Raw genomic sequence first — 25,941 nt, 5'->3', positions numbered from 1 at the left:
GATATTTCAGCATAAAAAGAGAAAGAGAAATATAATAATAATAATAATAATAATAATAATAATAATAATAATAATAAATAGAGAGAGAAAGAGAGAAAGATGTGTCGATTGAGAAACAAGGTGTAAACACAGACCGATAAACACGTGCTGCATGGGCAAGCTGGCTGCGATGCACGCTGCTGGTATAGTGATGGGGCAGATTGGCCTGGTAAGCAGCATGGGCCAATGGCAGGGCTTTCTGGCAACGGCTGTCAGAGAATTTAGCATCCACATCCAGAAAGCCCTCCAGGCATTGGGCCAAATCCTTCATCTGCTCACAAAACAGAGAAGACTACATCATGTTGTGTATAACCTGTAACCTCTCAAATGTATGTAATCTTTACCAGACATAACCTGTTTAACAGAAACTTTCCTCCAAGATGTTTCTGACTCTCTGGTATCTCTCCCTGGTTACTCCGTCCTCTGTTATGACAGACCTGAGCCATGTCTTGTTGGTGGAGTTGCTCTCTTCATCAAAAACACTATTCCTCACACTCCAGTCACTGCCCTCTCTCCCTTACACCCCCAGGAATACCTCTGGCTACGGATTCCCCTCCACTCCCACCTCATGTTTATATGTGTGTTGTACCATCCACCAAACAGTGATGACTACATTTACACCTCGCTCGCCAAAAACATGGACCCCCTTCTATCCTCTCATCCCAACTCTCTCTTCCTCATATGTGGTGACTTCAATTGCCATCATGCCAGTTGGCTGGGTGTGGGTACCTCTCTCTCACCTGCCATGGCTCTTCAGCAAAAGACTTCTCTGACTCATTAGGACTGACACAATCCGTCAACTTCCTGACCAGGATCTCAAACAATGACACTACATCTCTTCGAGATCTGATTTTGACCAATTTCCCAGAAAACGTCTGCTGTTCTTCCTCTGCTACAATCAGTTCATCTGATCACATGCTTGTCAAAGTTGACATCTCTCTGGCTGTTGTTGGAGAACCACCTCAGCACTGTCGAGTCAGGCATTTCAGTCAGGCTGACTGGCAAGGTCTTCAAGCAGCCATAAAACTTCTAGACTGGTCCCCCATCTCTACTTTCTCCAACATCAACTCATCCTGGGAATTCTTTCAAAGAAATTTGCCCTCTCTCTCTCTCATGCACAGATTAATCCCCTTTCGTCTTCAGTCGTTTCCCATTCCTCCCGTCCGTGTTACACTAAAGCTTGTGGCGAGGCCGTTGTCCTGCAACAACTTCCCTTCGCCTCATGTAAGGGAAATCCAACTAAAGTCAATCTCAGTTCCTTCCAGAAAGCTCGGAACAAGTGTGTGCGTCTACCCTGAGGAGAGCGAAGAAACATCTTTCGAACCTAAAGTCTGAACTCTCAAACCTGTCTCCCTCCTCCAAATCATGGTGGTATCTATCTAGTAAAGTCTATTTCTGGTGTATGTTCCCCCTCCATCCCTCCCTTACCTCAAATGGCCACACAGCTGACACTGCACATGAAAAGGCTGAATGTCTAAACTCGGTGTTTGCTTCTAAATATTGTGTTGCAAACCCATCGCTTTCTGGAGCAACCTTACCCAGTCACACCCAGCTGTTCCTGGACTCTGTGTCCTTTTCTCCTGACAAAGTGGAGAGTTTGCTGTCAAACCGCGACTCAAATTCCGCAACCGGTCCAGACGGTATCAGCCCACGTCTCCGAAAAAAACTGTGCTTCTGCTCTTGCTCACCCTCTCTCCGTTCTATTCACCCTCTCATTTGATCAAGGTCATCTGCCTTCTGCTTGGAAATCAGCAAATAATACCACTCTGCAGGAAAAAGGTGCAAAAACAGATCCTTGCAACTACAGACCAATCAGCCTTCTCCCAATCATCAGCAAGGTTATGGAATCCTTCATCGTTTCAGACATTAAATCCTTCCTCTTCTCCAATGGCCTGATTTCCGTTTATCAATTAGGATTCAGACCAGGTCATTCTACCCTGGACTTGCGACTCCTGCTTTCCCAACAATGAATGGAGGTCCTCGATGCAAGACACGAGATCAGAGCCATCTCACGAGACATATCGCATGCTTCTAACACGTTTCGGCACCCTGCCCTGCTCACCAAACTCTTCCTTTGGTATCCAAGGCAATCTCCACTCATGGCTTGGAGACATCCTCTCCTGTCACAGCCAACGTGTGGCCATGAATGGAATTCTCTCATCCCCTCTTCCTATCCAGGCTGGAGTTCCTCAAGGTAGTTTTCTGGGCCCAGTACTTTTTCTCGTTTTCGTCAATGATCTCTCCGCCTCTCTGGAAAATCCTCTTTAGCTCTTTGCTGATGACTCCACCCTCTGTCGTACCATCTGTCATGCCTCAGATCAGCAAGCAGCAGCCTTTTCACTCTCTGCAGATCTGGATAAAATCACAAGCTGGTCCCACACATGGAACATGATGTCTTTCAATCCTGACAAATCTCACACTCTCACGATGTCTCTCCGAAAGGGCCCTGTGGACCTCCCCCCACCCATCTATTTTCTCAACAATCCTCTGGAAGTAAATTCAAGCTTCTGGGTCTCACTATCTGCCATGATCTTTCCTGGTAAAGACACATTTCCAACCTGGCCTCCAAAGCCAGTCGCTGATTGGGCATCCTCCGGCGTGTAAAGTTCTTCCTTGGCACACCCGAGCTCCTGACCACGTACAAAGCTTTCAACCACAGCCTTTTGGAGTACTACTCTACCCTTTGTGCTGGTGCTCGCACCGTTCAGCTTTTTCGGCTTCATGCTGGGGAAGCCAAGATATTTAAGATCATTGGTATCTCCCACGTTGAAGCTGAGTCTTTGGGTCTCACTCTCTCACTGGAGGCAAGTCGGTGGTCTTTCTGTCCTCTACTGTCTCCTCTCTGGCCTCGCCCTCCCCCCTCACCTCTGTCTGCCATCTAGCCCGTCGCTATTTCCACAGGGTGCTCAAGGTCCACCAGCATCCCCCTTCGGGTTAAACTACCATAATCAAGAATCACTGCTCACCTTCATTCTTTCATTCCACTTTTTTTCCCCACCCTTGGAACAAACTCCCACAGACTCTCCAATTCCACTCTTCCCGTCAGATCTTCAAAACAGCTGTTCACCATCTCTTATCTTCTCTCATCCAAAACCATGATCTTTTCTACCCCCGTTAATCCACCCCAAATCCATCTCCTTTAAATTTCCTGCTTTTCTTCCTGATAGACCCTGTAGTGTCCATCGTGTTTACCCCATGTACCCCACCCCATCCCTCTCCCTTCCACAGATCTCCTGTGTCTGTTCCCCACTGTTTTGTGATTCCCTCTCCCATCGCTCTCGTCTCCTGCTCCCCTCGTTATATGTTCTGTGTGTTAGCTCTTATACGAGCTTCCACATTGTATATTTATAAAAAAAAAACGTCCAGCTGAATTAGAATGAAGCAAAATTCAACTTTAAACTAGAACGGGCACTCAGTAGAGCGCATACCTTCGCCAATGCTACATTTCCCCCCCCCCCCCACAGAAACCATTGATTGTGAGGGTATTTAATCACATACCACATCTGCCATCTCATGTGTTATGATGGTTTAAAAACATTAAATTTCCTGTGTCATATCGAATATCACAAGATTGGACATTGAATTCACAACATTTTGGCATTGTTTGCATGCAAATTGGATTAAAAAGAAAAAAAAAAAGAAAAAAAAAATCGACCGTACTATGGCAAAAATGACAATTTTGACCTTTTCATGACCTCGACCTTAACCTTTGTACTCTTAATTTTGTAATTGCTATTAGAGTGTGGGGAACAGAACAGTCAACATTTTGTGTTGGTTTCATGCAAATCGGATAAGAATTGACCGTGTTGTGACTAAAACTGCACATTTTGCAATGTCGTGACCCCCCCCCCCTGACCTTTGACTCCCAACCGCAAATAAGGGTTATTACGTCATTGTGTCATCACATATCACAAGATGGGGCATTGAATTCTGAACATTTTGGCATTAGTTGCATGCAAATTGGATACAAATTGACCGCGCTATGGTAAAAAGACGATTTTGACCTTTTCATGACCTTGACCTTTGACCCGATCGCTCCCAAAATCTAATCAAATGGCCCTCGGATAATAACCAATCATCCCACCAAATTTGCTGCGATTCAGTTCAATACTTTTGGAGTTGTGCGAATAACAAACAAACAAACACACATATTCACAAATAAATAAATAAATACACAGCGATCAAAACACAACCTTTGCAACAAAGTTTGCGAAGGTAAAAAGTATATATATATATATATATATATATATATATATATATATATATATATATATATATATATATATATATATATATATATATATATATATATATATATATATATATATATACATATATATATTTTTTTTCTTTCAGATGACTGCATTCAATTTAATATTTTCAGAAATATGTCGTGGAGACGAAACACAAAAAGAAAAAAAAAAAAGAAACACCATCTACGAATTATTTTTCTGTCTTCACATGCATTTCAAAAGAATAGGTGGACCATTAAGAATAAATCTACTAATTTGTACCACAGTCGAGCACAATCATCAATGAGACACTGCATTGCCGATACACCAAAAGAACGGGAGTTTAGTCAAGTACCTTTTGTGCAAGTTCTTCACAGTTATCTTCATCATCATCAGCAGATCCTGTGTGTCCTTTCGCTGCAGTTGCAAAAGTTTCATCCACTTGATTATGGTAATCAGACAAGATAGCGACGCGAAGCCGGGTAGCTACCGTCGCCCAAGCTAACAACGTCGGAACCTCAAGGTGTGATGGTTGTGGGTTGCGTCCGACACTGTCTTCAAATCCTCGGCGTGTCAGCACCAGATGAGCGTGCTGCCACACAAAGTCATGCAAGCTCGCTTCTGACGTAGCGGCCATTGCATCAAAACTGCAAGACAACTGTGGCGCTGGCGCTGGAGGCACGAGCCCGGGCTGGCCACTGGCCCGGCTGAGTCGGAACCTGCCAATGTTCAGAGGGAATAATGAATGCAACTATGACCCTCACAAACTAGCATTTATAGATAAAGGATACTCCAAAGATTGTAAAAGTCGTACAAATAAATTAATTCCGGTTTTACCGCTATTTTCTGCAGTGTCCATTACATCACCATTAGTTGTTCATGCCTTTTGTACATGTCCTTCATAACTAGCTAAAAAACAGCAGTTTCCTGTTTGGAATGATTTTCAATTTTGTTAGATAGCCAGGCAGACAGTAAATAAATTATCTCACTCCTCTCTGCACATGTGCAATTGTGACAAATTCTGAGCTAAAGTAAGATAAAACAAAAGACTTCTCTTTCCAATCATGTTCTGATTCGTGTTCAAAATTTAATATTCCATTTAAATAAGTTGTACCTCGATCATAAACTGATAAAACAGACAGACAGCCGTTTTTCGCTTCGCGTGCGCGGGGTAATTACCTGCATGGGCCAGTTGTACTGCTCTCACTATCCTTGATTGTGCAATTCTTCTGGAGCTGAGCAACAAGTGTGCTGGTAGGGTCCTGAGACTGCTTTGTGAGAATGTACACAAAAGCCTGAACAGAGAAACACATCAACAGCAGCACAGCTTGTGAGTACAGTATTAAAAAAAAATTAAAAAAAAATACACCCGAGCGGGTTTGACGGTCAGCTTGGATACAAAACTTGATGCAACCGAGTGATAATCAAGCTTCGCGACTATGAAAAGTGAAAACAGAATTTAAATTGAACTTAAAATAACCGCACGAAGCCGTGTTTAAGTCAACGGACCTCGTGTTGCCCAATAAACAGGGCCAGACGACAGAGGTAATGAGAAAATAGTTGGTCGAATTAAATCTTCTTAATAATCCCTATGAAACCCATTATGCATTATAGCCGTCCGATGCTTCCTTCTAGGCCATTCGACCAATCGGTCATTTTGCACTTGATGACCCTTGACGCCGAGACGAAAATGCGAAAAAGGGCTCAGACGATCTATAGAGAGCAACTAGCATTATCATCAAGTTAGAGCTCAATCGGCCGAGACATAAAGGAGGAGATAGAAAAATAAAAATTGTTGACGGACGGACGGACGGACACACAAGCTGGTAGGCGGCCATAGGTCGCCGAGCATCCGATGACCTGTGACCCCTGATCTGAGTTAATCTAGTACTAAGTACTTACGAAATTGCAATCGAATCGGTTAACCCGTGTACAAGCAAGGGGGCTATGAATGGTCATTTTGCCCAAAAAATGCACTCATTGACCTTTGACCCCCTGACCTAGCCGAGATAGGTCAATATGTCCTGAAGCAAAGTTGTAGTACTCATTGAGTACTATGTACCTATGAACTTTCATTCATATCGGTTAATCCGTGTAGGAGCAAGGGTGCCTTGAATGGTAATTTCGCCCGAAAAATGCACTTATTGACCTTTGACCCCTGACCTACTCGAGATAGGTAATTATGCAAATGAGCAAAGTTGTAGTACTCATTACGGTCTATAAGCATGCAAAGATTCATTCGATTCGGTTCAACCGTCTTGGAGCTAGTGTACTTTAAATTTTCAGCGGGAATGCTCAATGGCCCTCGGACACCCAAGTTGAGAGGGTCACCATTTGGAAACTATAAGATATAGAAAAAAAATGGATGTCATATAGCAGATAGAGAATCTCCTTAAGATTATGCATACCAAATCTCATTGAGTTCCATCTACTGATAACTACTCGGTATCAATTTGAATGAAAAGTACCGAAAATGCGGTTTGATATCGGAAATCCCCAAAGTTCGAGGGAGTGCTGTGGGTGAAGAAAGATATAAATCGAAAATCCGGCTCAATCGTTTGTGCACAATGTATTCCAGATGATTAGTGTGAATTTTCATTACCATCTGACCATAATCCTAGGAGGAGTAGCATTTGGCACGAAGGCACCTCCAGCTCTCGCATATTATCGATTTTTGCCCTTTGACCCCTGACCTAAGCAATATCGGTCAATATGTCCTGAGGCAAAGTTGTAGTACTCATTGCGTGCTATGAACCTGCAAAGTTTCATTCGGATCGATGCACTCACCTGGTCGCTCGGGGGCCTTCAATTTTTGCTAATTTTGGGGCATACCCCATTTGTAGGGGGCGCTGCAGGTAAACTATTCCATATATCACAAAAACCGGAATATATTTGGTAGAGCATCCCCTGTAGATCATTCGTGCCAAATTTCATAACCCTACGTGGGATAATGGCTTTCGGAATTGATTTCGCGTGAACGGTGCCGACTTTGAAGGTTTTTCGGTTGTTGCTAGTGAACCAAAGCGCCCCTAACAACCATCACAATTTCTAAAGCACAAGGTCATAAGATGTACCTACCACCTGACTTTGGTCAAAATCGGCCCACGTTTACTACCAATTATGCTGATGACAAACGAACAAACATCCAAACAGACAGAATTACTGACAATAACGATCACCTATTTCGGCGACCCAACAGAGAGAGACGGATGGATCTGAGGACATCGAACGGTTACATTAGGTCAGCGAACTGACCGAAAAATGGTTGGCCTGTATATTGGTCACATCTAAACACTTGCATCACGATTCAAGTACCATCTACTGTGCTAATGTGTGCATCATCCCCGAATAATTAATATAAAAAGAATGATTTAGTTTGACGTCTTTGTTCTACATGGTGTCCTGAAAGTCGTTTTACCCCTGCCAGGGTTCTCGCACCTCAGTCCATTACCATCCACCCTCTCCCGTCACAGTATGCGGCAACACCGACTCACCTACTTGGGAGTCAGTAAGAAGTTAGACAGCATGGCAGACACAAGTTGTTGCAGTGGCAAAGAGTTGTTGGTTGCTTGTGTTTGGGTGTATGAGAGAGCACACACAGGCCAAACAATTGCTTTCGCAGAATGCTGTGAAAAACCTTCGTCACAAAAGCAGATGCTGTTAAAGTGGGGAAAAATAGGTTTTTGAAACAGGAAATGTGAAGGACAAGAAGCACAGTGGAAGGAAGACCAGTGAGAAGCAGAAGAAGAATTGCTTGCTGCTGTCGTGGCCTCTTTCGCACAGGAAACTCCACAGATGCGACACAAGATATCGAAGAGGACTTGGCGATGAATTCAGTGGTGCAAGGAGAGTGATGGAACGCATATAGATACAATGATGGATTGACTATTGTAAGTACTGCACAATATAATCTATATGTTTAAAGAGTTTAAGAACAAATGCTTTACTGGGGAGGGACAGGAACTTTCAGGCCACCCTGTAAATTAAATACATGTGAAATCTCCCCCTTTTAAACCTTAAACACTCAGAAAAACAATGAAGGTACAAAATTGCTGATGCATTCATCCTCTGCCACAGCATCGCTCATCCTTCAGATTGGCAGGCAACAACCTCTTCCCTCTCTGCACACCTTTATGGAATTAGGAGCTGGTCCAACACTTGGAATATGGCTTTCAATCCAGCCAACTTCTTTGTCTTCCTCCATCTCCATCTCTCTCAAAGGAACATCCAATGAACCCTTCCATCCATTTCCAAACAATTTTTTGAGCCTCACCATCAGCTATGATCTCTCTTGGGCAAAGACTTATCCAACTTGGAATTCAAACCATTTGGACTGGCACCCCTGCCTCATTCACATTGCACACCTCTTAATGCCATGGAGACCAAGGCCCTCAAAATCATTGAAATCCCTCATGACGAAGCCAAATCTCTGGACCTGTTACTCCAGCATTGCAGACAGGTCAGTGGCCTATGTCTTCGACCACCTTCTTTTTGGCCTTTCCGTGATCTGTCCCTTCACGATTCCCTTTCGTCCAAGACTCTGCAGGGTGCAAGCGATCTGCCAGGAACCCTTTTCTTGTTGCACTCTCAAAATCCAGTCGCAGTGCTCACCTCCATTCATTTGTTTATCTTATCTATCGCCTGTGGAACGAACTTCCCCAGTCTGTTAAATCTCTTCTTGCTTCCAGGGCTTCAAGATGGCTGTTCACCACCTCTTCAGGTCACCCCCCCCAATTAATGCTCATGACGGTTCTTACCAGAAACGACCTTCACCAAGCCCCCCCCATTCCGTTCCAGGTTATGGTGTTAGTCTCCCTCAACCCACATTTTTTTTTTTTTTTTTTTTTACAAGTTTGCTCCCCAATTTTCCTTCCTTTCGTTTACTGTGTTTGAGCTTATATCCAGCTTGTTCATCTCCTGTGTCCTCCTTCCCCTCCACCTGCTCTCATTCTTCACCATGCCAATTGTTCCTCACAGTGTCTCCCCCCCCCCCGCCCAAACACCCTTTTCTCACTGGATACAGTAATACCTCTACTTACGAATTTAATTCGTTCTGGGAGTAGTTTCGTAACCTGAAACCTTCGTAAGTAGAGACACCTTTTGAATGTAAATGCGCTAATCCGTTCCAAGCCCCGCAAAATTCGGACATTTTTTTTTTAATAAATCATAAAAATGCATCAGAACATGAAACAAATACATGTTAAAATTAGATTACCGCACAATAAACATAAAACGAGAGGCACATAATGTAAAAAACAAAGAATAAAGGAAATGATAAAAATATTCATTTACCTTTTAACTGCTATTCTCGTTACTTTTTGGCCTCTTTGTTTACTGGTCCTTATCAGCAGTGTTTTTTGCCTCGCGTTTCGTGAAGAATTGATCCAATGACGTCTGCTTTTGCCGGCTTTTAACAATCCGTCGGAAATGCGCGAGGCAGACATCGTCATAGTGCGCGATAGCCCGACTTGTGAACACTTTTTCCGGGTGATTCTTTTCAACAAATTCCGAGACTTAATGGAATTTTCCTAAAATGTCTGATTTGGGCTGATGGAATAATGGCTGCCTCCTCCTCCTCCTCCTCCTCCTCCCCCTCTATGAACTCCTCCTGCACCGCGGTGTGTTGCATCACCTCCGCTTCGTGGTCATCGCTACATGCCTCGCCATGGCGAAGAACAGAGTGAAGTCCAGTCCTCCTTTTAAACTTCTCGAACCACCCACGCGATGCCTTAAACTCCTGGTGTAGTCCTTGCGCCGAATTTCCCTCGCCTGTGTCCTCCTTCACGAGGTCAGTGAAGATGGCGGTTGCCTTTGCGCAAATTATGGCCTCTGTCACTGTGTCACCAGCGATCTCTTTCTCCTTTATCCACACGAGTAACAACCTCTCCATCTCATCGTTCACTGCCAACCTCCTCTTGGAAATGACAGAGAGGCCTTTGGAAGGAGCCGTAGCTTTTAGGGCTTCCTTTTGTTTTATTATCGTGCCGATCGTAGATATATTACGGCCATATTATTTTGCGAGATCAATCAAACGCATCCGCTTTTCATACCTTTCTATTATCTCTTGCTTTGTTTGTATGGCCAGAAAATCTCTCTTCTTCTTCTTTTCTCCTTGTCCACTTTTCTTCATTGCTTTCTTGGGGTCCATTGTGAATAAAAGTTACTGTAATCCACACGCGTACTGTACTGTAACACTGTCCGAGCACTTCGTAGCGGGACCATAGACTGTATACAGTATAACTATATTTACAGAGCGGGACGGGGACACGAAGAGCATGCTGGGATACACGCATATGCAAAGGGTTGCCAGGCAGATTTAGGCGATAGCCAATGGCAGAGCAGCTACAAGTTTGTTTACGTTCGGGAAACTCTGGGAGCAGCGAAAAGCAGCGCGTACTGTACTGTATTTTTGACTTCGTATCCTGAAACGCCTTCGTAACTAGAGGCAATATTTTCCCGTCCAGGCGCTTCGTAAAGGCCCGGTCACACCTTGACGTTTTAGCCAACGTATGCCGATTTTTGAATTTTTTTCTAAAACGCTGGCACACGTTGAATACGTTATGGGTAAGTTTTGATAACATTGAGAGCACGCTGAAAAACACTGCCAAACGTCGTTGTACGTTGGCTTTAAACGTTGTACTTTTCGGTTGTCCTCAAATTTTTTCATGCTTGAAATTTCACGACGTATGCCGGCGTGACTCACACGTTCCGCTACGCTGGCCACAAGATGTATGCATGGTCTGCGATCGTTGACAGACGTCAACACATGCTACTTGTAAGTTAATCATAAGTTGAGACACGCCGAGGTAATGTTTAGCGTACCCGAAACTTATTTATAACCTATGATTAACGTGTTGTTGGCACGTTACGCGATCGTTGCCACACATCGACAGACGTTACTTTTAAGTTACTCATAGGCTGAAAGACGTCGGTATAATGGATCGTCCTTGCGTCAGCGTCCACGGCCACGGCCAGGACACTTATTTGCAGCATTCTTCAAACTTTTCTTCGGCATGACGAGGATGTTCACACTTCGATGTCTAGCTTGGCTATGATTCCAATTGTCCATCGGCAGCGTCTATTTAAAATAGTCGAGTTTGAGCGTTTTAACACGTTCAAAAGAAACGCTTCAAATTTCAAAACCTCAGCGTCAAAAAACAAAGGCGAGTGACAGCAATTTAAATCGTTCATTGTAAACAATGAAAATGGCTGAGTGGTACCGTTTAAAAGTCGTTGAGTGTAAAAAAATCCAATTGTTGAGCGCAAGCGTCGACTTTCAATAGTGGGGTTTGAGCGATTTAACACGTTCAATAGAAACGATTAAAATTTCCGAGCGCCAGCGTCAAAAAACAAAGGCGAGTCACAGCAATTTAAATCGTTCATTGTAAACAATGAAAATGGCTGAGTGGTACCGTTTAAAAGTCGTTGAGTGTAAAAAAAATCCAATTGTTGAGCGCAAGTGTCTACTTTCAATAGTGGAGATGCAGCCATTTAAATCGTTGAGTGGCAGCCTATGAAACTACCCGTGGACACGCAGACGCAAGGAGGATCCATGATAACCCACACCCTCCCCCTCACACTCACCTACTACTGCCAACATGAACAAACTACTACCAATACTGATACTGATACTGCTGACATGGACATCGACTCAAAAAGGAACTCGAAAACACTGTTGGGTTCCCTTTTATGAGCAGCATTTTTATATACCAATTCCCAAAACTGCTGGGAACACGTCTTTATATGGCAGTTGTAACCCAGAAACACGTTCATTTATTTTTTTTTTGTCGACCGGAAGACGTCATTGGAATACGTCTACATACGTCGATGTGTGTTGGGACTACGTAAAGAATTGGTTCAAAGCACGTCAAACACAAGTTAGAAATAAGTTTCGCGTAAAAAAGACATTACCGCGACGTGTTTCGACTTACGAGTAGCTTATAAGTAGCCTTTGTGGACGTGTGTAAAACTTATCCCCATCGCATGCGGAACGTGTGTCATACGCCGAGTACGTCGTAAAATTTTGAACATGTTTAAAATTTCTTGACGTACTCTACTTACTATGACGTATGATAGCATACTTTAGCGTTGTACTCACGTATACCAAACTTACTCATACCGTATTTGACGTGCCCCAACGTTTTAGACACATTTTTCTTAGGTCGGCATACGCTGGCAAGATCGCCAAGGTGTGACCGCGATGTTGACACTTCCATTTCTACGGCAGTTATGATTCGAATCGTTGTGCGTCAGCCTTTTAATAGGCTACGTCATGACATCGTCGGCGATGCGTGCAACGCGCTATGCCGAAGTTAGACTATCGTTGGGCATCGGTTGTGTAGGCCGACAACAGGTCAGCATTCGTTGGTACAAGTTATCTATAACACAACGAAACGTTCTGTGTCCATTACTAATATGTTATGCATACGACCAACTCGTTATGAATACGTCCGAATCTTAAAAAAAAACCATCAAAAGTTCAACGTCAGCCAGCGTTTTACATACATTTTAATACGTTGCCATCGCTGGCTAAAACGTCAAGGTGTGACCGGGCCTTAACCTGAAACATTCGTATGTAGAGACATTCGTAAGTAGAGGTACCACTGTATTTTTTTTCTTTGGAAACATTGTCGAGGCTCGTATCAGAGATAACACACAGAACATACAATAAAGGGAGCAGGAGACAAGAGGGGTGGGAGAGGGAAGCACAAAACAGTGGAGAACAGAGACATTCGGAGATCTGTGGAAGGGAGAGGGATGGGGTGGGGTACACGGGTTAAACAAGATGGACACCACACGGACTTTCAGGAAGGAAAGCAGGGAATTTGAAGGTGGTGGGTATGGGGTGGATTAATGGGGATCGAAAAGATCATGGTTTTGGATGGGGAAAGACTTGCAGGTGGCAATTAAGTATGGATGGGTGATTTTGTACATGTGGTGATCATGATGTCTGTGAGTGGGTCTTGTCAAAGCCTCGATGTCTGCTCATTCCTCACCTGACAACAATCTCAATCGTACTAAAATGCACCATTTCTTGGGGAATTATCCCATGCATTTATTGGGCCCTGAGACCGGGTCTGCTCTCGCTTTTTTGCTCAAATTAGTGGAGTCGAGAGAGTTTTTTTTTTTAACTTTTGGTTGGAAGCGCCTTCTTCTACTTCTTCTTCTTCTTCCTTAAAAATGTGTAATCCCAACCGCCCCATTCTTACACATATATTTCATTATTTATATGAACTATATCTCCTAATATATTTACTGTTTTATTAAGCTGAATATGAATAACTGACCAGACTCTATGGTGTAATGGTTAGAGCGTCTGCTTCGAGTCTGGGTGGTTGGTGGTTCGAAACCTGACCGAGTCATTCCAAAGACTTTTATAATGGTACGTGCTGCTTCCTTGCTTGACCTTCAGCGTTTAAGAGGATAGAGCATAGGCAAACAACACTGGGAAGGCAATGGCAAACAACCCAGTATAACCCTTTCCTGCTTCGGCAGAACTGGCCCTCTGTAAACAGCACAGTACATCAAAATCAAAAATAATTGACTTTTTTTTTTTTTTTTTTTTGTATACCTTGGTCGAGGCTCGTATGAGAGCTAACACACAACTCACAGCAAGGAGGCATGAGACAAGAGGGGTGGGAGTGGAAGGGACAAAACAGTGGGGAACAGACACAGGTGAACTGTGGAAGGGAGAGGGATGGGGATGGGACGGGGAACATGGCGAGGAGAAGATGGACATTACAGGGACTTTCAGGAAGGAAAGCAGGAGAATTGAAGGAAGTGGGCTTGGGTGGATTATCGGGGGTAGAAAAGATCGAGGATTTGGATGGGGGAAGATAAGAGGTGGTGGTGAACAGCTGTTTTGAAAGCCTGGAGGGAAGAATGGGAAAGAATAGAGTGAGGAAGTTTATTCCAAAGGCGGGAAAAAGAGGAATGAAAGAGTGAAGATGAGCAGTGACTCGTGATTTAGGTAGTTTTACCAGAAGGGGGTAGTTGGCGGACCTTGAGCGCCCTGTGCAGATGTGCTTGGGACACATCGGAGAGAGAAGGGCGGTGGGAAGGCTGGAGAGGAGTCGGTAGAAGACAGAAAGACCACCGACCAACCTGCGGTGATTGAGTGAGAGGCCCAAAGACTCAGCTTCATTGCGGGAGATGCCAATGATCTTAAAAGCCCTGGTTTCGACAGCGTGAAGTCGAGAAAGGTGGGAGGCAGGAGCATCAGCCCAGAGGGGAGAGCAGTACTCCATCAGGCTACGGACAAAAGCTTTGTAAGTAGTCAGGAGCTCAAGAGGGCCGAGGAAGGACTTTGCACGACGGAGGATTCCCAGTCGGCGACTGGCTTTTGAGGCAAGGTTGGAAATGTGACTTTCCCAGGAAAGGTCATGGCAGATAGTGAGACCCAGAAGCTTGAAAGAAAAGACTTCTTCCAGAGGATTGTTGAGAAAGTGGATGGGGGGTTTTGTAAACGGTCCTTTCGAAGAGACATAGTGAGAGTGTGAGATTTGTGTGGATTGAAAGACATGTTCCACGTGTTGGACCAGTTTGTGATTTTATCCAGATCTGCAGTGAGCGAAGAAGCTGCTGCTTGCCGGTCTGAGGGATGACAGATGGTACGGCAGAGGGTGGAGTCGTCGGCAAAGAGAAATAGAGGATTTTCCAGAGAGTCCGAGAGATCATTGATGAAAACCAGAAAAAGAACAGGGCCCAGAACGCTACCTTGAGGAACTCCAGCCTGCACAGGAAGAGGGGATGAAAGAACTCCGTTTAGGGCCACACGTTGACTGCGACAGGAGAGGAAGTCTGCGAGCCATGAGTGGAGATGGCCTTGAATACCATGGGAAGAGAGTTTGGTGAGTAGGGCAGGGTGCCAGACTGTGTCAAAAGCACGTGATATGTCCAGGGATACGGCTCGGATTTCCTGTCTGGCATTGAGGACCTCCATCCATTGATGGGAGAGCAGTAGCAGCATATCCAGGGTAGAGTGACCTGGTCTGAAACCAAATTGATGATTGGAAATCAAGCCATTGGAGAAGAGGAAGGATTTCATGTCTGAAGCAATGATGAATTCCATAACCTTGCTGATGATTGGGAGAAGGCTGATTGGTCTGTAGTTACAGGGATCTGTTTTTGCACCTTTTTATGCAGGGCAGTGATGTTAGCAGATTTCCAAGCAGATGGCAGATGACCTTGGGAAAATGAGAGGGTGAATAGAACAGAGAGAGGGTGAGCAAGAGCAGAAGAGCAGGCTTTGAGGACACGTGGGCTGATGCCGTCTGGACCGGTTGCAGAATCTGACTCGAGGTTTGAAAGCAAGCTCTCCACCTTGTCAGGAGAAAAGGATACAGAGTCCAGGGACAGTTGGGTGCGACTGGGTAAAGTGGGTAGAGATAGTGATGGGTTTGGGACACAAGATTTAGCTGCAAACACCGAGTTTAGACATTCAGCTTTATCACGTGTGGAATCAGCAGTGCGGCCATTTGAGGTAAGGGAGGGGATGGAGGGGGAACATACACCAGAAACAGATTTGATTAAACGCCACCAGGATTTTGAGGAGGGAGAGAGGTTTGAGAGTTCAGACTTGAGATGAGAAAGATGTTGTTTTCTGGCTCTCCTGAGGGTAGATACACACTTGTTCCGAGCTTTGTGGAAAGAACTGAGATTGCCCTCAGTTGGGTTTGCTTTCCATGAGGCAAAGGCAAGTTGTTTCAGGACAACTGCCTCACCACAAGCTTCAGTAAACCAAGGGCGGGAGGAAGGGTAAGACAACTGAACACGAGAGGGGATAAATCTGTGCATGAGGGAGAGCAAGTTTCTTTGAAAGAATTCCCAGGATGAGTTGATGTTTGAGAAAGTAGTGATAGGAGACCAGTCTGTAAGTTTGATGGCTGCTCGGAGACCCTGCCAGTCGGCTTGAGTGAAATGCCAGACTCGACGGCGGTGAGGTGGTTCTCTGATGACAGCCAGAGAGATGTCCACTTTAACAAGGACGTGGTCAGAAGAACCAATTGGAGCGAAGGAAGAGCAGCAGATATTGTCAGGGAAATTTGTCAAAATCAGATCCAGAAGAGATGGAGTACCATTGGTTGAGATCCGGGTCGGGAAGTTGACCGATTGAGTCAGTCCCAATGAGTCACAGAAAGCTTTTGCTGATGTCCCATGGCAGGTGAGAGAGGTACCCACACCTAGCCAACTGGCGTGATGACAATTGAAGTCGCCACATAAGAGGAAGAGAGAGTTTGGATGAGAAGATAGAAGATGGTCCATGTTTTCGGAGAGTGAGGTGTAGATGGAGTCATCACTGTTCGGTGGACAGTACAGTACACATATAAACATGAGGTGGGAGTGGAGGGGAAGCCGAAGCCAGAGGTATTCCTGGGGGTGTGGGGGAGTGAGAGCCCTGCAGGGAGAGTGAGGAATAGAGTCTTTGATGAAGAGAGCAACACCTCCACCAGGACGAGGCTCAGGTCTGTCATACCGTAAGAGGGAGTAACCAGGGAGTGATACTTGGGAGTCAGACACGTCTTGGGAGAGGAAAGTTTCTGTTAGGCAGATAATGTCTGGTTTGTCAGTGGCAACCTGCATGGAAAGATCTGAAAGGTTTGAGCGAAGGCCCCGGATATTTGAGGTCCACACTTTTAATGAAGAGGTAGGGGAGGAGGCTTTGGGTGCAGGAGGTGGAGGGGGCGGGGGAGGGTAGGACGAGGGAGGGGGGGGGGAGGTAAGGAGGGTTGCTGAAGGAGTGTGGGGTATTGCAGAATAGGGAGGGGAGGGGGCCGAATGAGGAGGAGAAAAGGCTCTGTGGTGCTGGGAGAGAGGGGGGACAAGAGACAAGGAAGATGGCAGTTGAGGATTTGAGGAGGTGGAGTGAAGAGATGGAGGTGAGAGGGCAGTGGAGGGAGGCAGGTTGGTGGATGAGAGGGGGGCAACTTAGAGAAGGAAGAGTGAGGGGGATGAAAGGTGGGAGAAAGGTGAGGGGGAATTTTTGAAAGAGGTGAGAGGGAGGCTTGGAGGGAGAAGAGTGGTATGGTTGCTTTGAGAGTGAGGGGTGACGGGGGTGAGTTGGCACTGAAATTGCACAAAAAGAATGGTTGATGGAAAGCGAGCATCCATGGCAAACTGTGGTTTTTAAAAGTTTTAGGTCAGAGATGCGATTTAACACAATTCTTGATGGATGCAATGAAGGCGAATTCAGAGCATGGAGAGAAGAAGCGCAGTAATAGTTGGATTTTTTAGGCAAGGAATGAAGGAGAGGTCGAAATGAGAGCAGTCTGTTAAAATAGCAGAAGAGAAGTGCATTGTGAAACAGTAAAGAGTACCACATGTGTGAGAGAGGAAGATGAAGCATTATAAGATCGTTTTTGTTGTTAATATTAATGTATGAGAGAGTTCAACAGATTAGGTCATGGAAGTGTAAAAAAAAAAAGAAATCGAGGAAGACGAGGAGGAAGTTAAGAGGAAGAAGAAGTGGCAGAATCGGGAGAAGGTGAGCGTGTTGTTGTTGTTGGGTATATATATATATATATATATATATATATATATATATATATTTATTTATTTTTTTTTTTTTTGAGATAAGAAAGAGATTAGTTGGGAGAATGGGGGATGTTTGGAAAGTGGGGAGGATGAAAATTGAAGGTAATGGGGAGGATAGAAATTGAAGGTAATGGGGAGAAAAAACAAACGAAAAAAAACGATCGAACACCGAGTGGAACCGGTAGGCCTCAAACCTAGGACTAGGCCTCAAACACCAAGTAAGAACGTCGACATAAATACTCACAAAATAGCACGATTTTTGAAACAAAACCGAACTCGGAACACACATTAACATGTAGGTGAGAAAATTAAACAGTTAAAACGGGACAAATAACAACCGGAACTTAACTTTGGGAATGTCAGCAGGGAGCCCCGAAGGAGACCTCTTGCCGCTCAAAACCGGAACCGGAAGTCAAAACCGGAACCGGAAGAACCGGAATTTCTACATATCTTACATTTTTTTGGTGATTGGTAAGTGTCTATAGCAACCTATTTTTGCAATCGTACGATAAGGCAATTCAGAAGTGTTTGTTTGTTTGACTTATTTACACTCTAGAACCATTGCATGGAATGAGTTGAAAACTGGCGGTTGTACTAGTACGTGGTAGTTTTAGACAGTAGAATTAAAAAATTTCATACTCCTGAAAGTGGGAACATTAATACAAAATCGTAGTCCCTGTGTTCAAGTTGGGTGGAAGACCCCAATTCTCAACTAATTTGCATCATATAACATCACCTGGTGGAAGCCTGTATTAAAGATAATCTAGGCTAGATCATAAAAGTGGAGGAATTAACCCATTGTAAGGGCCCTGTCACACCTTGACATTTTAGCCAGCGTATGGCAACGTATCAAAATGTATGTAAAACGCTGGCGTACGCTGAACTATTGATGTTTTTTTCAGTTTTGGGCATATTCATAACGAGTTGGACATATGCATAACGTATTAGTAATGTACACAGAACGTTTCGATAACTTATAGATAACTTATACCAACGAATGCTTAGCGTGCTGTTGGCGTTCACAACCTATGCCCAATGATAGTCTAACTTATGCAGAGCGCGGCAGCGTATCGCCGATGATCATGTGGCGTAGCCTATTAAAAGGCTGCCGCTCGACGATTCAAATCATAACCGCAATAGAAATCGAAGTGTCAACATCGCCGTCATGCCGAAGAAAAAAACAAAACAAAAAACAAACCATGGAGTCTGGAACACTGACGGGTTCCTCCTGTGAAGCCCATTTTTATATACCAATTCCCCTAAACGCTGCCAATACGCCATTATACGGTAGCTGAAAGTTAGAAACGCGTTCAGTAAGTTCTGTGGTCGTCTACACGTCAAATACGTCTACATGTCAATATGCGTTGGAGATACGTTACACAGGTTCAAAGCACGTTACTCATAGGTTAGAAATAAGTTTCGGGTAAGCTAGACATTACCTCGATGTGTTTCGACTTACGAGTAACTTACAAGTAACGTGTGTCGACGTGTGTCAACGATCGCATAACGTGCCTAGAACTTATGGCCAGCGTATGCGGAACGTGCGAGTCATACCCGAGCACATCGGAAAATTTTGAGCATACTTAAGATTTGTCGACGAGCTCGGCGTACGACGTATGCCAGCGTGCTCTTAACGTATACAAAACTTACCCATAACGTATTCGCCAAATTTTTCATACGTCGGCATACGCTGGCTAAAACGTCAAGGTGTGATAGGGCCTTGAGGATGTGACCCACCATTTCTCTCCCACCCACCAGTGAAATTAAATTAAAGAACTGATTGGTTGATTGTTTGTGGGGGTTGTTAAAGTGGCGTTACGATGAGCCAAACACAATCTTGCTTCTGTCAAAAGTTCCTTATATATCTTTGCATTTGGTTTTTCTTTTTTCTTTTTTTTTGTACGTAAAGTTGAGACGGGTGGAAGAGCTGTTATGCAGAACAAAAATATTATTTCAAAATCAAGAATTAATGTCAAAATCAAGAATCACTGCTCACCTTCACTCTTTCATTCCTCTTTTTTCGCCACCTTTGGAAGAAACTCCCACACTCTCTTCAATCCCACTCCTTCCTCTAGGTCTTCAAAACAGATGTTCACCACCATCTCTTGTCTTACCCAGCCCAAACAATGATCTTTTCTACCCCCGTTAATCCACCCCAAAACCACCTCCTTCAAATTTCCTGCTTTCCTTCCTGAAAGTCCGTGTGGTGTCCATTTTGTTTACCCCATGTACCCAACCCCATCCCTCTCCCATACATAGATCTCCTAATGTCTGTTCCATACTGTTTTGTGCTTCCCTCTCCCACCCCTCTTGTCTCCTGCTCCCTTTTGTTATGTGTTGTGTGTATGCTGGTGTCGGTCTCTGTCTCTGTGTCTGTCTGTCTGTCTCTCTCTGTCTCGTGCAGCCTTATGGCTGCTGGTTGCATCGTTGGTTAGGGACGCGGCTATGTTGCTGATGCAGTGTCCCTATTACCAGTACACTGGTACTCATTTTGCCGACCTCGGAAGGATGACAGGCTGAGACAACCCCACCTTGTATTAATTCAGCGCCTTACAGGCTCAAACTCAGAACACGAGGATCCCAAGTCAGCCACACTCACCACTAAGCCAACACCAGGCTGTATGCTGGTCGTACGCACTTATTTATTGCCCGGCAATCTTGGACAAATCTCCAAGTCACCTTCCCCAATTTTTTTTTTTTACGGGAAAGATAGGCGTTTTACACCTGCTGATGGTCGGAATCATGATTCTCCGATCCAACAGCGATTGTATTACTGGAGCGATATCCTGTTTGGCTTCTGGTTGCAACAAATATTGTGGTTTCATAGGCAATGGTTTTGACGGATCAATTCTTATTTTTAATCAGCTGCACCCTTTAATTTGTCTGACGTCATTCAGGTGTTTTACCCAAAAGTAATCTGGTACCTTACGCAATACCTCGAGAGAGATATTCGCCACTACCGCCGGTGGCCTGATTCTTTCAAAACGTGAGGAAGCCTCTACAGAGTTACCTTCCCATATGAATCCTTCTTCACCCAATCGCCACAGCTGCGTTCCACAATAATTCTCAACCAATTATCGGCTCTTTGATCTCATTGCAGTGATCATTGGTACTGTGTCCTTTGCACTGTGGCCTGTTGCCACCACCAAGGTTAGATGTGGTGTTACATTTAGGGGCTGATTCCACATCACGCTTTGTTCGTCAGATAATTCCACCTCTGCCCCCAGCCCCTCTATCCGCAACCATACGGATTTTATTTTCATGTCAAACTGGTCATCTAACTGCGATGATGCATGTTTCCCATAAGATTCATTCTCTCTGGTAGCGTGGTAATGTGCTGTTTAATGCAACGGTTCCTTCCACCGGGATTCATCGATTGCATGCCTGCCCAATCCAATCTGCGATTTCCTCCATGCAGCCAGCTGGCGCACGAAACTCCTCGTTCAATTTAAATGACGCAGCTGGATCGTTTAATCCCCACCAATACACTACAGGTCCTTCGGTGCATTTTAACAAGCTCAATACCTGTTCACTCGACTCCTGAGGCAAGTCTAAGAATACGCCGCCCCACGTGCATCTCACTGTACATCCCAACTGACATAGTAAATCTCGTCCCAGCAAGTTCACCGGAGAATCAGTCGCAAATAAAAAAAAAGCATGATGCTCTGCCAAAGGTCCTATTTCTACCATTAATTTCTAAGTTAGTGGGGTTTACATGGGCACCCCATTAACACCCACGACTTTAACTTGTTGGGATGACATCGACGCGTCTGGTAAATCAGTTTGTCATAATATCGAGCGAGCAGCGCCTGTGTCGATCAAGAATAGGAGTACACGTCTGTTCACCATCAGGTTTAAGGTCGGCTCGTCAGACGGTGTCGAAGTTAGCAACGGTAGCGCCAACGACGTCTCGCTCACATCATGCCATTGTCGATTCGATCGTCTGGTTGGCGCCTGGGGCTGTGAACTTTGTTATGTGTGCGTGTTGTGCGTTATGTGTGTGTGTTGTTATGTCTGGCTTCTTTCTTGGGACTATGGTGTAGTAATTGCTCTATATTTTGATTTAGTGCTGAAATGAGCCTTAACAACGTATACAAAAAAAAAAAAGTTCTGCTCATACCCAGCTACCTGTCTATCCCAAATGTGTCTGGATACAGATAGATCTAATTCCAGTGTAAATCTATCTACTGTTTCTGTCACTACCTTTCCAAGGAGACCTGCATGCATCAACTCTTATGTGAGTGAGGGACTCCTGCCTTATTCCCATCCGAACACTTTTCTTCCTTGCTCTTAGCTCGGGCCCTGGTTACTGTCACTGTCCAATCAGCCAAGTGATGGCACCATAAACCAGGTAGCTCCACTTACCTGATTGGCAGGGACGGTGAAAAGGCAGTTGATGCTTTGATTTGTGAGCAAGCGGCTCTTGCGGAAGATTCGGTAAATCTGATCTTCAAGAGCATGCTGCAGCCGGCGGCGAGGAGAATTTCTTCGGGGTTTGTCGTTCACGTCCAAGTTCTCGTGTCCACGAGTCAATGCTCCGAGCTCCACAGGGCCAAAGATGAACAGCAAACGAGGTGGGCAAGGCCTGTATAAGAGGTGGAAGCAAATGCTGTAACAACACGAGATTTTTCAGGACCACGATGCGATTGCACCGACACGGATAAATCTGCTTCGACTGTTATACGGTAATGCTCTCTCCCTCTTGTTTTTATTCTTCCTTTAATGGCCACAATTATCGACACATTCTTATGGAGTTGGCTATGGAAAGTTTTTGTCCCAAGCCTTTCACGAACCGGATGGACGTGGGGCCGTTTACATAGTTAAGGCAGGAATTTGTAATGTGTTCATGGTGCCGGCGTTACTTCGCCTACTCGTCACGAAGGACACCGTGGACTTGTAACGTCCAACAACTGATGTTGGGAGATGGGACACTAGTTTACCATCCCTCCGAGGGACGGCACACACATTGATGAATAATTGTGCGTGCGAAACACCGGGATGACAGTTTGTAGCTGGGTCGGGATTTAAACCAAAGCTAGTGTGTACTTATAGGTCATTCTTGGGGAAAAATGTCAGGGGCATAGAAAAAGCACCTTCATATGGCATATGTCATGTCGCAAACGATAAAAAAAACAAGAAGGGACATTCAATAAATCTCATGTACATGCTGTATGTACTACCCTTGTGTTCTCACGAGGAACCAAGCAATCGTCTCGAAAAGTTCATACAAAGGGGTGCCAGGTTTTTAAACACATTAATCGCACAAATGCATTAAATATTATCTTGTGCATTTTCATTTTCAAGGTACACACAAAAATAGCTTCAACCTACATGTATGCCGGGCACCTTTAAAGGGTTTGAGGCGTAGAGCTGCGATGATGCACGTTTAAATAAATGATGCTCTGCCATTTGAAAGCCTGATCCTGTCTATCTCAAATGTGTCTGGATACAGATAGATCCAATTCCAGTGTAAACCTATCTCCTGTTTCTGCTGTCACTACCTTTCCAAGGAGACCTGCATGTATCAACTCTTATGTGAGCGAGGGACTCCTGCCTTATTTCCATCCGAACACTTTTCTTCCTTGCTCTTAGCTCGGGCCCTGGTTACTGTCACTGTCCAATCAGAACAGGTGATGGCACCATAAACCAGGCAGCTCCATTTCTTATGGAAAAGTGATATGGTATATATGGTAATTGCCTCCACCAGTGGTACATATGGTGGAGTAATATATGGTAATTACCTCCACCACCGAAGGTGAAGGAGGTCGTTTTTGGGTCGCCGAAATAGGTGACCCTTGTCAGTAATTCTGTCTGATTGTTCGTTTGTCATCAGCATAATTGGTAGTAAACGTGGGCGGATTTTGACCAAACTCGGGTGGTAGGTACATCTTATGACCGAGTGCTTTGGAAATTGTGATGGTTGCGAGGGACGATTTGGTTCCCTAGCAACAACCGAAAAACCTTCAAAATCGGCACCATTCACACGAAATCAATTCCGAAAGCCATTATCCCACGTAGGGTTATGAAATTTGGCACGAATGATCTACAGGTGATGCTCTACCAAATATATTCCGGTTTTTGTGATATATGGAATACTTTACCCGCAGCGCCGCCGACAATTAGGGTATGCGCGAAAATTGAAGGCCCCCTAGCGACCAGGTGAGTGCATCGATCCGAATGAAACTTTGCAGGTCCATGGTACCCAATGAGTACTACAACTTTGCCTCAGGACATATTGACCGATTTCGCTTAGGTCAGGGGTCAAAGGTCAATTAGTGCAAAAATCGATAATATGCGAGAGCTGGAGGTGCCTTCGCGCCAAATGCTACTCTTCCTAGGGTTATGGTCGGATGGTAATGAAAATTCACACTAATCGTCTGGAATACATTGTGCACAAACCATCGGGGCCAGATTTTCGATTTAGTTCTTTGTTCACCCACAGCACCCCCTCGAACTTTGGGGATTTCCGATTTCAAACCGCATTTTCGGTACTTTTCACTCAAATGGATACCGAGTAGTTATCAGTAGATGGAACTGGATGAGATTTGATATACATAATCTTCAGGTGATTCCCTATCCGCCATATGACATCCATTTTGCTCCATATCTTATTAGTTTCCATGCTCGGCGACCCATCGCCACCGACCGGCTTGTCCGTCCGTGTAGAGGATATCTGAAAAAAACTTGTGGACGGATTCGAATGAAACTTGTTGGACAGGTTGGGTGTGTGAAGGAGGTCCACCTGTACAGGTATCTATCTATTACGTACAACCAGATATATGAGAAGAAGTACAATTTAAATGAGGAACTCAATAAGACGACCGGTGCAGTCGGAGTTAAAGAGTTAACGAGTTAACGAATAACTAACTACCTGCAGTGAAGCTGCCACTCCGAGCCGACGGGCGTTTTCTCCATCTGTGTCCGGAGCAAAGGCTGCGCCTTCTGGCGCAAGAGATCGACGGCTCTGAACAGGTGATCGTAAGACACGTCCAAGGTGCACGTCGGGTGCGTGAGCAGCACCAAGTGGCACAGTGAGAAAAGGAAGAGAAGGCCGAGACAGTGGCTGCGCCGTTTCGCGCGCCAAAAGGCGTGTGCGGCGGCGTGCGACGTCCTTTCAAGCTCCCCGAGCTCTTTACAAACGTCCTGGAGGTATTCATGGTCAGCGGCCGACGACAGGACCAAGAAGAGCACCCTATCCTCGGCGTTGTAGTAAGCGGCGATGGGCGGCTCCAAGGGCGGTTGACCGCTATCCGAGCGTGCTTTGCTCGAGCGCTTCGCTAGGCCCGAATACACGGGGAACGCCTGTCGGTCGGTGAGCTCGTTCACCAGGGAGAACTTTTCACTCTGCCGCCTCGTCGTCTTTCCGCAAATACCGATGACGCAGATTTCATGGCTCGAGTGCGGCGAAGAAGGAACTTGCTCTAAGAATTCGTCCAACGAGACCGCCTTCATCGCACCTGTAAATCCCGTGAGATCGGACGTGCACGAGAAGTCCTCGTTTAATTTATTATCGTCATTAAAATAATTGGGATTATTTATCCGTTAAATTCTCTCATTTAAAAAAGATGCTTTAATATTTGTGAGACTGTCTTTGAAGCGAGTGTATTTTTTTTTTAATCGAGTGTGACGAAGGACGACCATCCGAGCTGACGATATGTTTCCAATAATCATTCCACGGCCGTGGAGGGTTTTCAGAGCGATCCCATAATGCCGTGCGCGCCGCCATATTGGTTGTATTCACTTCCGGGTCGTGAGGGTCAGGGTCAGGGTCAGGGTGGACTTCCAAGGCGGAGAGGGGTTTGGCCGATATCTTGTATCCCGTCGAGTCTGATTGTCCGTGATCCCTTGTTTATTAGTCGAGTCGTGGGGGAAGAGCAGCGGTCGGTGTTGAGTTTGTCCGGTGAGGGCGATGGAGAGCCGTTTCAGTCGGATGATCCATCTTGAGGTTGTGTATTCACTCCTCTCTGTTTGTTCATTGCAAAATCGAAGATTTCTCAAGTATATCGGTCATTCGATTTTGTTATTCTGTCTGTTCATCGTCTACAGGTCACAATTTCAAAACCGATCTTCACGAAACTTCACCATATGGTGCAGTTTGTTATAAGAAAGAAGCCTATTGTTTTTGAGGTAAAAAGGT

General features: G+C 44.9%; 1 protein-coding gene across 3 annotated transcripts in view; it reads right to left on the bottom strand.

The window, feature by feature from the left end:
- Positions 1-25,302, bottom strand: part of SMG8 (SMG8 nonsense mediated mRNA decay factor) — a 55,245-nt gene extending 29,943 nt beyond the window's left edge. The window contains exons 1-5 of one of the 3 annotated variants that reach the window (XR_015057693.1): positions 24,676-25,302; positions 22,170-22,389; positions 5,451-5,566; positions 4,627-4,990; positions 135-310 (exon numbers count right to left, since the gene is read on the bottom strand). Coding sequence is in view for 1 of the 3 variants with exons in the window: in XM_085879436.1 (XP_085735562.1) it covers positions 135-310; positions 4,627-4,990; positions 5,451-5,566; positions 22,170-22,389; positions 24,676-25,256 (1,457 nt within the window). In the remaining 2 variants the exon portion in view is untranslated. The remainder of the gene's footprint in view (positions 1-134; positions 311-4,626; positions 4,991-5,450; positions 5,567-22,169; positions 22,390-24,675) is intronic. The other 2 variants (XR_015057692.1, XM_085879436.1) reach the window with 2 other exon arrangements.
- Positions 25,303-25,941: the final 639 nt, after the last annotated feature.

This window comes from Eptatretus burgeri, chromosome 4 (genome assembly GCF_056783735.1).
Source record: "Eptatretus burgeri isolate ZD-2024b chromosome 4, Ebu_testis_v1, whole genome shotgun sequence".
Classification (NCBI taxonomy): Eukaryota; Metazoa; Chordata; class Myxini; order Myxiniformes; family Myxinidae; genus Eptatretus; species Eptatretus burgeri.
The sequence above is the reverse complement of the archived record's forward strand: the minus strand, read 5'-3'. Positions and strand labels throughout refer to the sequence as shown.